Source organism: Strix uralensis, chromosome 6, assembly GCF_047716275.1.
Source record: "Strix uralensis isolate ZFMK-TIS-50842 chromosome 6, bStrUra1, whole genome shotgun sequence".
NCBI lineage: Eukaryota > Metazoa > Chordata > Aves > Strigiformes > Strigidae > Strix > Strix uralensis.
The window spans coordinates 14,379,254-14,392,766 of record NC_133977.1 but is presented as its reverse complement, the minus strand read 5'-3'; the positions used below and the strand labels follow the sequence as shown (position 1 = coordinate 14,392,766).

General features: G+C 42.5%; 1 protein-coding gene across 2 annotated transcripts in view; it reads left to right on the top strand.

Moving 5' to 3' along the window:
• The window catches only part of SATB2 (SATB homeobox 2), a 131,718-nt gene extending 122,614 nt beyond the window's left edge, over positions 1-9,104 (top strand). For both annotated transcript variants that reach the window (XM_074872254.1, XM_074872255.1), the window contains exon 10: positions 7,881-9,104. In XM_074872254.1, the coding sequence (XP_074728355.1) occupies positions 7,881-8,336 (456 nt within the window). In that variant the 3' untranslated portion in view covers positions 8,337-9,104. The remainder of the gene's footprint in view (positions 1-7,880) is intronic.
• The last annotated feature ends 4,409 nt before the right edge of the window (positions 9,105-13,513 follow it).

Below are 13,513 nucleotides of genomic sequence, written 5' to 3'. Positions count from 1 at the left end.
TATACAGTAGGTACGTGCCGGCTCCACCTGCGGGTTGAATGGTAGTTGTTGACAACCCTCCCAGGCTGCAGCTAGGTATTCGAGAAAGGGATATCCACTGCCGGCCACAGTTACTATGCAGTAAACCTAAGAATCTGGCTTAAACCAGCCCAAGATGGGAAATTCGGAGCTAATCCACTAGCGTTCATCAGCATGAGATCATTTATGCTACCCCATAAAATCAGCCAGTTCTCAGGCACTTGCGCAGCAATGAAAGTTGTGCCTGTGCTTTTGTGGGAAGAGTTGAGTTAGCGTTCAAGGGAGAACAGTTACCCCAGGAAACACCGGGACACCGCTCTGCATTGTCAGAGTTTTGTGATTTATTTTTTTAACATTATACAGACAAAATAGTGGCTATTGTGTAGGCACGTGCTGTCTATTAACAGAGATCAGGAAAGGGAAATAAACCATGCATTACTGAAGAATAAGATCATGATTGTGGTCAAGTGATGGCAGAATTTTTTTTTCTCTTTGTCAAGCTGATTTGTAAACATTCTTCAAACAACTGTGCAGACAGCAGTGCCATGGCTTCTTGAAAGGAAAGCAAAGACAAGGAAAAAGTCCTCTACACAGATGTTTTTCAGTAACCTTAGACCTGTCCAAAAGTTATCTGGTCATCTCCAGTTGTCACTGCAAGCTACGCTGCACATGTAGCCTCTTAGCAGCGCAGTGTAATCAGGCTGTAATTTATATTTTATCTCCAGTGATGATAGCTCTTAAAAATGTTTTGTGATGTATTTACTCTTTGATGCATGCTAAGCTCCTGTTAGCATTAATGGGAGCAGTGTGTGCTGGGGGGGTGGATGGACACGATACCTTCTCCCCGCCTTCAAGTCAAGATTAATTGTGTTTTGCTAATGCTTACGCTCATCACTTTGCGTAGGATGGCAAAAGCAATGCACAACTGAAAGTTTAGTTATTTTTTGATTATTTCTTTCTTCCTGCTGTTTTTTTTTGTTACCTTTTTGACCACTTTTGACAGTTTGGTCCTGGAGAAGAATTGCAGTGTGGGGCCACTATTTCAGAGACTGGGTGTTTGTTCAGTGTCTTGCCATGTTTTCAGATCACTGCCTATTTCCTGCCCTTAAGCAAGGCAACCGCTGTAAAGCAAAGCGAAGCATGTGGCGAGTGTGCTCCAAAGATGTTGAAATGAATCACTTCAACCAGCTCACATTCCAGCCTGGAAACCAAACTTGCCTTTGACTTCGGGTTCCCTGTGGAACTCGTTTCTCTCCTCACGGTTCTCTCTGACTCCCCTTTTGCGTGGCTCAGAGAGTGACTCGTACCTCAGAGCTGAGAGGTTTAGGTCTGATCTAATATTCTGGCTCCAGTGGTGGTCAGTAGCAGATGAAGGGTGATAGAGAAGCCCTGAATATTCGGGGGAATTTTTTACGATGTGACTGCTTTGACTTTGCAGCTGAGTAGGACCTAGGGCTGCTGGTTTACAAGTTGTTGTAGCCACCAGCTCTGGTTGGCTGATTTGGTCTGGCTTGCATGAGACAGGGTACATCATATCACAAACATGTATTATAATTATCTCTAATGATGGTGTTTACTCTTGTGAAGCAATTACTGAGCTGCATTGGAAGATGCACAGGATGTGCAGCTAGCATTTGAGCTACAAAATTAAAAGAAGCTCAGTCTGAAGTTAGGTGAAAGTGAACATATTTATCCATGTCAGACTTCCTACCATTTTGCACGCTCATATTGATTTCTTTTGACACGGTCTTCTTTTATTGAATACCATATATTTTTTTAAATCCCTTACCGATAACAGTACCTGCTAAGGGCAATTGTAAAAGGAAACTGAAGTATATTAAACCTGCCTGGAGTCAAAATGTAATCTAACACCTGTAGTCTGCAATTTGTCATCACTTCATAGATACTTTTTCTTTTTTAATAACAGTTTTGGATTTTCCTGAGTTTTGACCTTAGGATACTGTATAATCCAAGAAAAGCAAGGAAACTAAACCACAGTCTTTAACACAGCTTTATGGTGTCAAGGTGTGAAATCACCACTGTGAGAATGAGCCCAAAGAAAATACTTCATTTGGAGCTGCGACTAGTGGTGCAGTGTTTACCCAAATGAATGTATTTTTGCAAGGAAAAAAAAAAAAAGACTAGTCTAACAACCACATTTTTAAGAGGAAAGAAATGAACACAGGTGCAAATTGTAACTTCTGCTACGGTTTCTTGTACAGACATTCCAAGGAAACCTGTAAAGTGTCTTGGCACAGTGATTGTGTCTAATTAATGCTCTTACCCCTGCAAGCCCCGGACTGGGAGGCTGTCAGGGTGCAAGCCTCTTTATGGCAGCACCTTGCACATTTCTGTATATGAAGAAGGAGAGACTGGGGGTAGGGAGTGTAAGGCTGTTTGTTTGAATAGATAGTGTGCATTCTCTCTGGCTTTTATTTTGGGCTCCTTAAGCAGGCTTAAAACTTGGTCTCTTTGGCATAAAATTTCTTGGTGTGATACAGTGTTATGGCTGGCTATGACAGCAATGTAAATGTGAAGGAAAGCTAAAAGGTGAGACCCATCCACACTGTGGAGAACAGAATCATAGAATCATTTAGGTGGGAAAAGACCTTTAAGTCCAACCATAAACCTAACACTGCCAAGTCCACCACTAAACCATGTCCCCAAGTGCCACATTTACATGACTTTTAAATACCTCCAGGGATGGCGACTCAACCACTTCCCTGTGCAGCCTGTTCCAGTGCTTGTTAACCCTTCTAGTGAAGAAATTTTTCCTAATACCCAATTTAAAACTCCCCTGGTGAAGAGAAGGCCAATCCATTAAAATTTTCCTTGTGTGTTTGGGTTATGAGCATTGGTACGGGCCAGCACATGCCACTTGAGGTACCTGCTGGTCTCGCTCTGTCTGTGCACAGAGGAAGGCAGCATCTGTTCAACAAGGGCAGTCTCTGTTGCAAATGCACAGACTTGCCTTCCAAGAATGTAACATTTTTGGTGTTTCTCATAGTAAGGGGCACCTCATCATCTCAGCAAAACCCGTCGGAAGGAGCTCACATGACTAGTCCTGTTTGCAAAGGGAAGAGCAGAAACACACTAGGAAACAAAAGAGCTTGGGGTTTTCCCATAGAAATGCAGTTCCTGTTTCTAATCTGCTGCAATGGCTGTTCAGGCAACAAAAGGTGGCATTTCACGGAGCAAGTGTTGTCAGCCGGTGCCTGCCTTCAGTTGCTGTCCAAGCGTGTGCGTGTACCCCACTTAAGCATCTGGCTTGACTCCCCTTAGCGACTCACCATTTTCACGTGTCTAGTTCTAGCTAGAAAGTGGGTGGAAATGGAAACAAACATCAGTGGGATAGTGAATCCAGCCAAAATTAAATACAGTGCAGACACAGACTGCAATTACATGACGTTCATCATTCAGTTTGGGTTCGCTCACCTCTCTTTTCTGTGGGAACGTGGCTGTCCCAGTCTGCCGAAGTCAGGTTTCTCCTTCGGGAGCATCCCAAGTCGTGGGGAGCGGATACATGTAAAACAGTTCAGTGATCCCTTCCCCCCAATAATTCTTGGCTTTGGATTTTAGAAAGACCACAAACCCTTAGCATATTACAAGTAATCCTGATCACTCCCGTAATGATACACTACATTATATACTCTCCTAAACTTAATCATTCAATATCTCACTTCCTTCCCTGTAGGCATGTACTATTATATTTTACACATGGCTTCCAGCTGGTTTTCATTGTGGCCTTCAAATCATATTTCAGTACAGTGCGATTTAAGACCAGTCACTTTATCTTTTAAAGTCAACTTCCATCATATTAGTTTTCTTGCAAGTTTTCTACCAGGGCTGGTTAACTTGTTTGAAAAAATGAGTTTGTCTGTGAGGTTAAAGTCTACCTGAATGAACCTTCATAAAGCAGCATCTTCCAAAGCTGCTCTGTTCTGAAACGCTGAGAAGGCAGCCATGCCTGTAGAGTTTAAAAATGAATTCTCTTGAAGGGATGGAAAAAACAAGTCCTGTGGGCATGGAAGGAAATCTATATCTTCACATTTGATTTGAAAGTAGATGGGAAGTCGGTGAGGAGGGAGGGAGGGGAAGGGAAGTCAGCTCCAGATGGTGGTGGCTCTGGAGGAGGCTGCCCCACCTGTGGCCAGGGAGTGTTGGAGAAGGGCACGGAGGAAGGAGAAGGCAGTGGGAAAGGTGGGCATGGGGCACCTACACCAGGATGTGCACCCTTCCGAGCCCAGTGCCTTTTCCCTTTTTCTTGGGAAAAGGAAAGCTGAGCGTGGCTATCATTTTTATCCCTTCTCTCTGAAGCCCACCATACGTGTGGTGTTTTGTGGTAGGTCACACCATCATTTGGGGGGGTTTATCTGTGCTGGAAAATGCGCTGCAGCCTGTACTGCCATCATGGAAGATCAGTGGGGTTTCCTCCTTTGCAGTACAGGAGAGCAGCACTGACCCAAAATCCGAAGTGTTATGGCAGGGTGTGCACAGCAGTGGAAATTTTACCTGCAGATTTAAGAGCATAATAATGACCCAAAATCTGAAAACCTGGAACTGCCAAAAATGGTTAGTTTCCTCTATGATACTGTTGTGGGCAGAGCCTGACATGAAGTAAGGAAATGGCCCAAGTTGACCAGCGTGTTTTACAAATGTAGTCTAAAGCAAATATTTAACAAAAAGGTAATTTAGATTTCATATTGTATTGTGTACCTCAACAGTTGATCTGTTCCCCATAGAAAAGCTTGCTCTGTTGAATTAAATAGCCCATAATACAAAAGTGATAGCCTAAACCTGAAGGAAATTCTGTGCATTTATCCATCTCTCTGTATAAGGTTAATGTTGTGTCGCTGAAAAATGTTGCGTGGCTGAAATCCTTTGTTAATGCCACTAGAAATCCAGAGCAAGCCCCCAGAAGTTAGTGAAATGAGATTTATCTGTTATAAGAGTAGCTTCAGGGTTTTGTATTACTTAGGAAAGCAGCAAATGAAATAAAATGCAACCTCTTCCTAATATTTTACACTGATAACCTCTGGGTTATGAGTTTTCTCTTCTGGAGAAGATGGAGAGGTCACTCCAGAAAAGAAAGGGTTAAGTAAAATTATTCTTTCCCTCCTGCTCTCAGCCCTCTCTTTGGTTGATTGCTTTATAGATGCTGTAGGCATCTCTTCATCTCCTTCAAATTAAACATTTTACTGCTGCTGATCCTGTATTGTTGGATTTTTTTCATCATTATATTTGATTGGAAGTCTTGTAACATTTTTCAGGCTGGATCGTTTCTCATGCTATTTGTCAACTGAAAAGGGGAAAAAAAGCCCACTTCCAACTCCAGCAAGAATGAACTGAGTAATTCGCACTCTTTCTGGATGTGTTTTTATCTCTGTTAGCTGTTACTTGAATTCAGCTTCTGATTAGCAATGCTTCTTGAGGCTTTTCATATGACGCTGTCTGTAAATTCCCTGGCAGTTTATTTGTGGTGTTAAATCTTTTTTTTGGCTGCTCTGGCCCTTACAGTGTCAGGGGACTGGACCAGAGGGCACAACAGGGAAGATAATGTGGGTAGGGGCTCTGTGACAAATTTATGGGGCTGGGTCCTCAACTCGTGTTAGCAATCCTGGCTTTGCTGCTCCCTGCTGATGGAGGTATGGATCCGACCCTCATCTGTAACCCCTCTATTTGGAAACATTGGTCTTTCTCTTCGAAAACAACCCATGGACAAAAAAGAAATCCTCAAAGAGCAGCTGAATGATGCAGTTCATTGGAACATTATGCTCTTTTATTGCAAGAGATGTAGTAAAACATAAACCAGAATATCCGTCATTTCTATTTGAGTTTCTCCTTTCCCCCAGCTCCGTGGTTAGCTCCATGTCTATGACACCCTGAGTATTTACGTGCTTAAGATGAAAATGAATCTATCAGCACCAAGAAACATTTGCAGTGCTTCTGCCCACCAGCGGCTCTTGCCAGGAGCGTGGCAAGCCCTGCCTGTCACCGGTGGCAATACCTGCTTTTAGCTGACAGTGTGAAGCTGCCATGAAGCTGCCTCCTTGTTCGGGTGCTTTCCGTCACTGTCACGAGCATCGGCGGTGGCGGCAGTGCCCTGTGCTGCAGTCGGCAGGACGTGCAGCTGCGTATCCACACGTGCATGCCCTGCACGCATGCCCGCTGCTCCCCGAGGCGCTGGGGATGTGGGGCCACGTCCTGCCTCTGCAGCCAGTGCTGAGCAGCAGCTGAGGTGTAGCCCTGCTCGCCAGCCGGGTGCCGCCTCCTGCTGCGGCGTGCAGCAGAAGGAAGGTGACCCCTTGGCCAGGCTGCAGGCCGCGTCCTTCCCACCACACTTCCTCCACGTTCGGCTCCTCGGCCACACGTGTGCAGTGGGCAGCGGCTGGGGAATTTGATGTGCTTTTCCAAAACTGTGACTGGAGATCACTGGTGTTATAAATTACTGTGACAGCAACATCTGATGAAGGAAATGAATATAGAGCTCTTCGGCACAGAGCCTTTTTATTTATTTGCAGAACAGGCTGATATTCCACAGTGGACTTACCTCTTGCAGTAATAACTTGACTAGTGTAGTGTTTTACTGGGGGCTCGGTATGTGTGTAAAATTCAGTGCAAGTTCTCAGCACATTTCCATTATTTATCCTTTTTTTTTTCCCTTTAGAGAACTTTAATGTAGGGTTGATTTTCTGGATGTTACAGTTTGCAGCAAAGACATTTTCTTGGGTGAAGAGCCAGGAATCCCTCTTATTTGTGGAAGGAAATATTTATCCATATTGATTTTGTTAGCTCTGTAGCACTGAGTTCTAATAATTATTTCCCTGCATCTGAAGAAACCTCTGGGCAAATGCAGCCCTCAATCCTGTAGGGGATTTTTGCCGTTAATCTCTCTTGTATAGATTTGGTTTTAAAGAAAGCACATGGAGCTCCTCTGTATTTCTAACAATTCAGAGCAGGTATTTTTTCCCCTGGAATAAAGGCTGCACAAGGCCCTTTCTTAGTCATTTTAAGTGGCTGTTAGGAAGATTAAGAGCTACATATGCTTTCTTTAAACTTGCCGAAAAGGAGATACTGCTGGTGAAAATCTGTTACAAGACTGAAAAGCGTGTTTGCCCAGAGGGTTTCTCAGAATGGAGGGCTATAATTATTTGAACTCAAAACTCCTTAACTAGTGAAATTAATACAGATGTAATACAGAGAAATCTGTTTAAGAGACACATTAAAGCCAGCTCTGTGAAGCAACTGAACTGACTACGATGTCACTCCTCATAGAAGGGAAATCTCTGCACTTTTATTATTAGGTTTTTTCTTCCATAAAGCAGCTGTGATGGATTTTATTGCCAAATGATTATTCATGATAAAGTAGCACCTGACAATCCCACGTGTGACTAGGCCTTTGTGCTACTTGGCATCTTGTAGAAACAGTGAGAGTCTCTAGCCTAAAAAGACGAGAGGAAAGGAGGAGGGGGGAGAAGAGGAGCAAAGCGAGAGAATTACTTGTCTGAGATGGGACAGCTGGCCAGTCATCATGACCGCGAGTCTGTAATACCCTTTGACTTAATTTTTATTTTGGTTATTTTATATTTCTTTTCTTTACTTTCATTTTGTATTTCTTATCTGTTTTGTGGTTTTATATTTATTTTACATCATTTGCTTTTTATACCACTTTCTCCTTTCAGTCTACAGCTATTGGTGCAGCTGCCTTACAGGTGAGAAAGGTAGTGGAAAATGAATATTAATTAGTATGTTTCTTCACCAAAACAAAGTAGACCCTGTGTAAAAACCTGTACAAGTGCCCTTATCTCAAGCACCGAGGGGGTCAGCATGTACATGAAGTCTGTGTCTGTTTGATCTTGTAGGTGCTGCACAGACAGCAGTCCCAGCCTGCGAAGGAGAATTCCCCACCTAGAGAAGAGGCTCCTCCTCCACCTGCTGAGGACAGTTGTGCCAAAAAGCCAAGATCCCGTACCAAGATCTCCTTGGAAGCTCTAGGTATCCTTCAAAGCTTTATCCATGATGTGGGTCTCTACCCTGATCAGGAAGCCATCCACACCCTCTCTGCTCAGCTGGATCTCCCCAAACATACCATCATCAAATTCTTCCAGAACCAACGTTACCACGTAAAGCACCACGGGAAGCTAAAAGAGCATTTGGGAACGGTGGTTGACGTGGCAGAGTACAAGGATGAGGAGCTGCTGACGGAGTCGGAGGAGAACGACAGTGAGGAGGGCTCTGAGGAAATGTACAAAGTTGAGCCTGAGGAGGAGAACCCCGACAAAAGCAAGGCGGCTCCAGCGGACATCGACCAGAGATAATGTGAGATAGGAGCACAGAAAGCAATACAACGATCCAAGGATTTTGTGGTTTTATTTTTAATTTTTTCTCTTTTTACTTTTTGTTTGTTTGTTTCTGTTGCGCATGATCCATGTGCAAACCGAATGAATTCAGCATTGCCCGATCAGACATCGCCTTGACACAGACACTCGAGTGTTACACTTCCTACATTTGACTGAAGTAATCATTGTAATCGCATAGGATTATGCCTTCATTAATCTTGCACTTATGAAAGAGACATCTAGCAAGTAAATGGGAAGAAAAAGTCCTATGAAATCAATGAAGGAAAATTTACAACTTTGTGTGTATATATATATATTTACATAAAATATATATATATTAAAATTGCATGGGACGGAACTTTACAACCTGAAAGTATAGACTGTGAAATGAGTTCTTTAAAGATGAGACTTGTTTATGTATTAAAACCACTTCACAATGAGTTGCTTTGGCTTTTTGATAAACTGCCGCCTGCTCTCAGGGTGTGGTGACTATTTTTGAATTCCTATTTATTTTCTATGTTTATCCCTGATTTTTTTTTTTTTTTTCATTATTATATGGCTTCCTATCTGGCAACTTGATGGGTAATTTTTGAGGTATGTATTTAAAGACGTAAATCAACACTGCCAAAAAAAGAAAAGAGGAAAAAAAGAGAGAAAATGGAAAAACAAATCAGGGCACCTTAAAAAGAAAACTAGTAAGTTAAAGTACTTTAAACACAATGCACACTTAAAAGGATACAGCATGTTCCACTCTCTAGACAGTCCTTTCCGTAGTGAACAGATGAAGTTTCATGGGATTCAGAATGACTAAAACTGAAATTCAGTGCATAGAAGACTTGTCTGTTAACGAGGTCTTTATAGAAAGAGAAGAAAGATGATGTGTTGAGATTTGATGTATGGAATTCATACTATGAACCACATTTTACTGTGGATTTTATTTACCTGTTCTCTGTTTCAGATCTTAAAATTTATAAGCTTCCTTCTTGTTGTTGCTTTTTGTTTATACTGAGGTGAAACACACACACACACACACACAAGTGTAAAGTTACATTGGGACACGAAATACCACAATCCCAACAATCCCGTCCAGGTACACTGCTGACAGACCGAGGGTTTGCGTTGCTGACTTCCAGTTCACCCTTCTCGCCAGCCTCCCCCGTGTTTCTGTTTTAGCTGGGCTTCCTCCGTGTTGCGCGTTTTGTGCCAGTGAAATGAAGTGTTTTCAGCTGCGGGTCCCCAGGCTGCAGCCCACCTCCAGTGCGTGGTGCCCGAGGCGCGGGCGCTGTCCGGCCGCCCTGCCGCGGGGGCCGCAGGCGTGCGAGGCCCTTCACACGCACCCACCTCCTTGCCGAAGGGTTTCGCATCGACCTAGCTAGCAGCTACGTTACATAAAGCAGAGCTAATACTGACTGACTCTTCAATGGCATGAGCACTAAAGCTGCAATCTACTATAGCGTCCACCCGTTCTGAGGCATCATGTCAAAAGAGACACCAAGTAGCATTTACTTTTCACTTCCGTGCAATGATTTCCAAGACAAGACCTCACCTTTGCTACTCTTGCAGCTGGATTGATTTCAGACGCCTGTTCAAACCGCAATCATAACCATACCAACAAGGCTTCTGGGTTTTTTTCTTCCTTTTTTCACATGGGCTTTTCATGTAACCTTGACAAAGACCTCATGCAATATCACTTCGAAAGTTACTTTCTGTTTACTACACCAGGCAATGTAATATATCTGTTAATACTATTTATATATTTGAAAGGTATAAAAGGTAGGAATTAAAAATGAAAAACAAACCTCTACGTGTAGATATTTACTCAGAACAGACAATATACAGGGAGAAGACGTTGCAATACAAGCTAATTCTAGCTGCTCAGTAACCTCTGGAGTTTTTAAGGGATTTTTTCAAAACTAATGTTTGAAACATAGGAGTATCTCTGCATAAATTTCTTATACCTTTGCAAAATGATGGTGGGTTGCTTACTTAATGCCCCTTTTGCTCTTCATCCTTTATTTCTGTAGTATGCTGCAGCTTTAATCAGAATTTCAATGGTTGCTGCTTTATGTTTCTCTTGGAGCTACTCTTTCAAAACTGTCTTCTTATCCTGTAGCTGAAATCACTCCATACATTTGAAAGGAAACTGAATTTTGCCAAGCTACGTAAAGTTGTTCATCTGATGATGGCATCAACATTTGGTATCTTTTACACTTCAACCAAAAATTTTATTAGGTATTTTTTCAATGCTGAGTCTTGCCTTTTTATTTTTAATTTCACTGCCAATTTTGCAGTGGTTCTAAGTGAATCTGTGGGCATTTTAGCCTGTGGTCTTGCCAGAACTTTGCGAATTACAATGCATATATGTCTATTTATTCAATATCCATCATATAATATCTATTTGGAGAAAGAAACTTTTCTTGTAGTGCCTCTTAACAAAGCACAATTTTCCGCCTTTTTTGTGAAATAAAAAATAAAAAAAACAAATTGTGTTTTATTGCGGTATCAACAATGTGAATAAGGATTAACATATTGTAAATGTTCTTTTTTCCATGTAAATCAACTTTATCTTTGTTATCACTAAGTGATAATTAATTTTTAACTTATGTGCATTGTTAGGCTGTTAGAATTTTTTGGTTGTTGAAATAAAACGCATTCAATAAATATGACTTAATTTGTCAAGTAATTTACTGGGCCTTTTTTCTTTTCTGCTGAGTTCAAGTGGAACAAGGTCCACAAAATGGAAGGTCTGCAAAAATATCTGTATATTGAAAAAAGAGTTGATCAGTGTTATTGGGGTTTGAAAATGTGCATAAGCCCCCTGGGGTCGGCACAGCTGACAAATCTGTATGACCCGGGACTGATCTGTTGTGTTACTGGCTTTTTATGTACATGTATGTGCACACGCAGAGAGTCTCCCGATGGGATCAGGAGGAGGGTGTGGGTGCCATCAGCCCGTCGGAGAACATACTCAAAACACACACAGAAAGATCCACTTCCAGTCTGCTGTCTTCTTTTGCTTGTAGATTTTTTCTGTTTATAATTAAAAAGCCACAAATGACTGCGTGTCAGGAAACTTTTGGAGCACACATGTCCATGGTTAATGGACATAATAAAAGGCTTTATTATATTTATAGCAGGGCATCCTACTGAGTGTCTAGAGGAATGCCGGAAGGATTGATGTATCTGAGAAATGTGTGAAATGATTTTGGGGAGAATATAGATAAATGGAAAAAATTGCTCAAAATTCTTAAGCTAACAAAGTGGTGAGCGCCTGGATTCAATCCTAGCAGACAGATCATATACTGCACGTCAGACTTGTCTAGGAATTGAGGTAGAGCAATTTTTAAAAGCATTTAATATTGTTTCTGTAGTTCCAATGCAATAGTTCTTCTTTCTGTGGCTTATTTACATCCTATATAAAATATCCATGGGCTCTCTTGAGAAAAAAATGTGTGTGTGTGGGGGGAATAACCACATCTTTAGATATCCAGCCACCTGCTTGTCACTTGAATTTAATATGACACCAAATTTCTGTCTGCTCAGGGAAGGTATGGGCATGTGGAAGCTGTGCACAACAGCATTTGGTTGAGTGCTGTTCACTGGGGTGCACAACTGCTCTCCCTACACCCACCTCTGAGGGGGCTCTGGGCTACCTGTGCCCCTTCCATGGGAACAGTCAGCTGGCATGGGCAACTTTAACAAACCATCTCCACACCAGAGGTGCAGCCTGTTTGTATCAGGAAAGGGCTGTACCTCAGAACACCTGGAGCCTGGTGCTGGCGATCTACTTCTGCTCCGAACAGCGGGCACAGTCCCGACACACAAGGCAGGCAGGCCAGGCTGGGGTTCTGCTAGTCTTCATGGGCATGGGAGGGGACACAGGGCATGAACTGGCCTTCGAAACTGTGCCTGCGCCCCAGGCAGATGCTGTGAAGATGCTGATGGTGTTGCATTGGGTCTCCTTTTCTGCCTGTCAGAGGGACAAGGAACAAAAGGAGAAGCAGCTCTCACTTCACTGATCGACAATTTTATACATGCACTCTGTGTGTGTATAGCTAAATAATATTTAGAGAAAGACACACTCATACACATCTTTTAATTGGGGGGAAAAATCCTATAAACATATGGGTTCTTCTTCCAAACCGTAAAAAAAAAATCATTTAATAGCTGCTATAGCAGAAATATTTCTATTAATGCTTCTACTTCTCTATACTTTACATGCTGCTGCTCCTATTTGTTGTTCATGTTTTAGTCATCCAGACATATGTATTTCCAATTCCAAACCTGTGTGAGTGAAAAATAAACATTTTAAGATTAGTTTAAAATGGTTTTAAGATTATGAACACACTGTCTATTGCCTGAAGTTCATTGTTGCTTAGATAAAAGTATCCGCTCAATCTCTTCCCACTTACTTAGTAACCAATTATTTGCTCTAGACTAAATGGATTAGAATCCTTCATCAATGAAATTTTGTTTCTCTGCTGAACCTGTTAAACATGGAAGGATAAAAGCTAGATACATTTGACAGTGAGCAAATGGCATCTTAAAATCATAAACGAGTCATTACAAAAAATCTCCACTTACAATATAAAGTGCAGTGATTAATTAAAGATGCAGTTTTAACTTATTTATAGCCATTAAAAAAACATACTAGTTTTAACACAAAACAACACGAGCCAAGTCATCCAGGGGAGAGATGCTGGCAGCCTGAGACTTGGGGAGCAAGCAATGTGACAAAGCCAACAGGGAACAGCAAATGCAGGCCACCCTTGAAACCTTTGGAAAAGTTCACGGAAGCAAGGATGGAAAGAGGTGGCTCTGGCGTCCCTGCCAAGATCCCCTCCTTTTTGCTCACATACAGACAGTTCAGGAGTGTGAAAGCCCCATCTCACTGCGATGGCAGGACACCTGTGTGCTCACTCCTTGGCTGCGGTGCAGATGGCAGGGAGCTTGCCAACTGGAGAGCGTGCTGCGGGTGAGTCAGCCCTACCTCAGGCAAAAAGATGATACGGCTGAGGGAGAGACAGCAGCAGTTCAAGCGCAGATTTCTGCAGGCTTTCCCCTCCTTCCAAATTTTTGGTTGCTGAAGGCCAAATGCTGGTCTTGCTTGACTGGCAGGTGGGGTTCACTGGAGCCAGGGGGAATAAAGGTGGTGG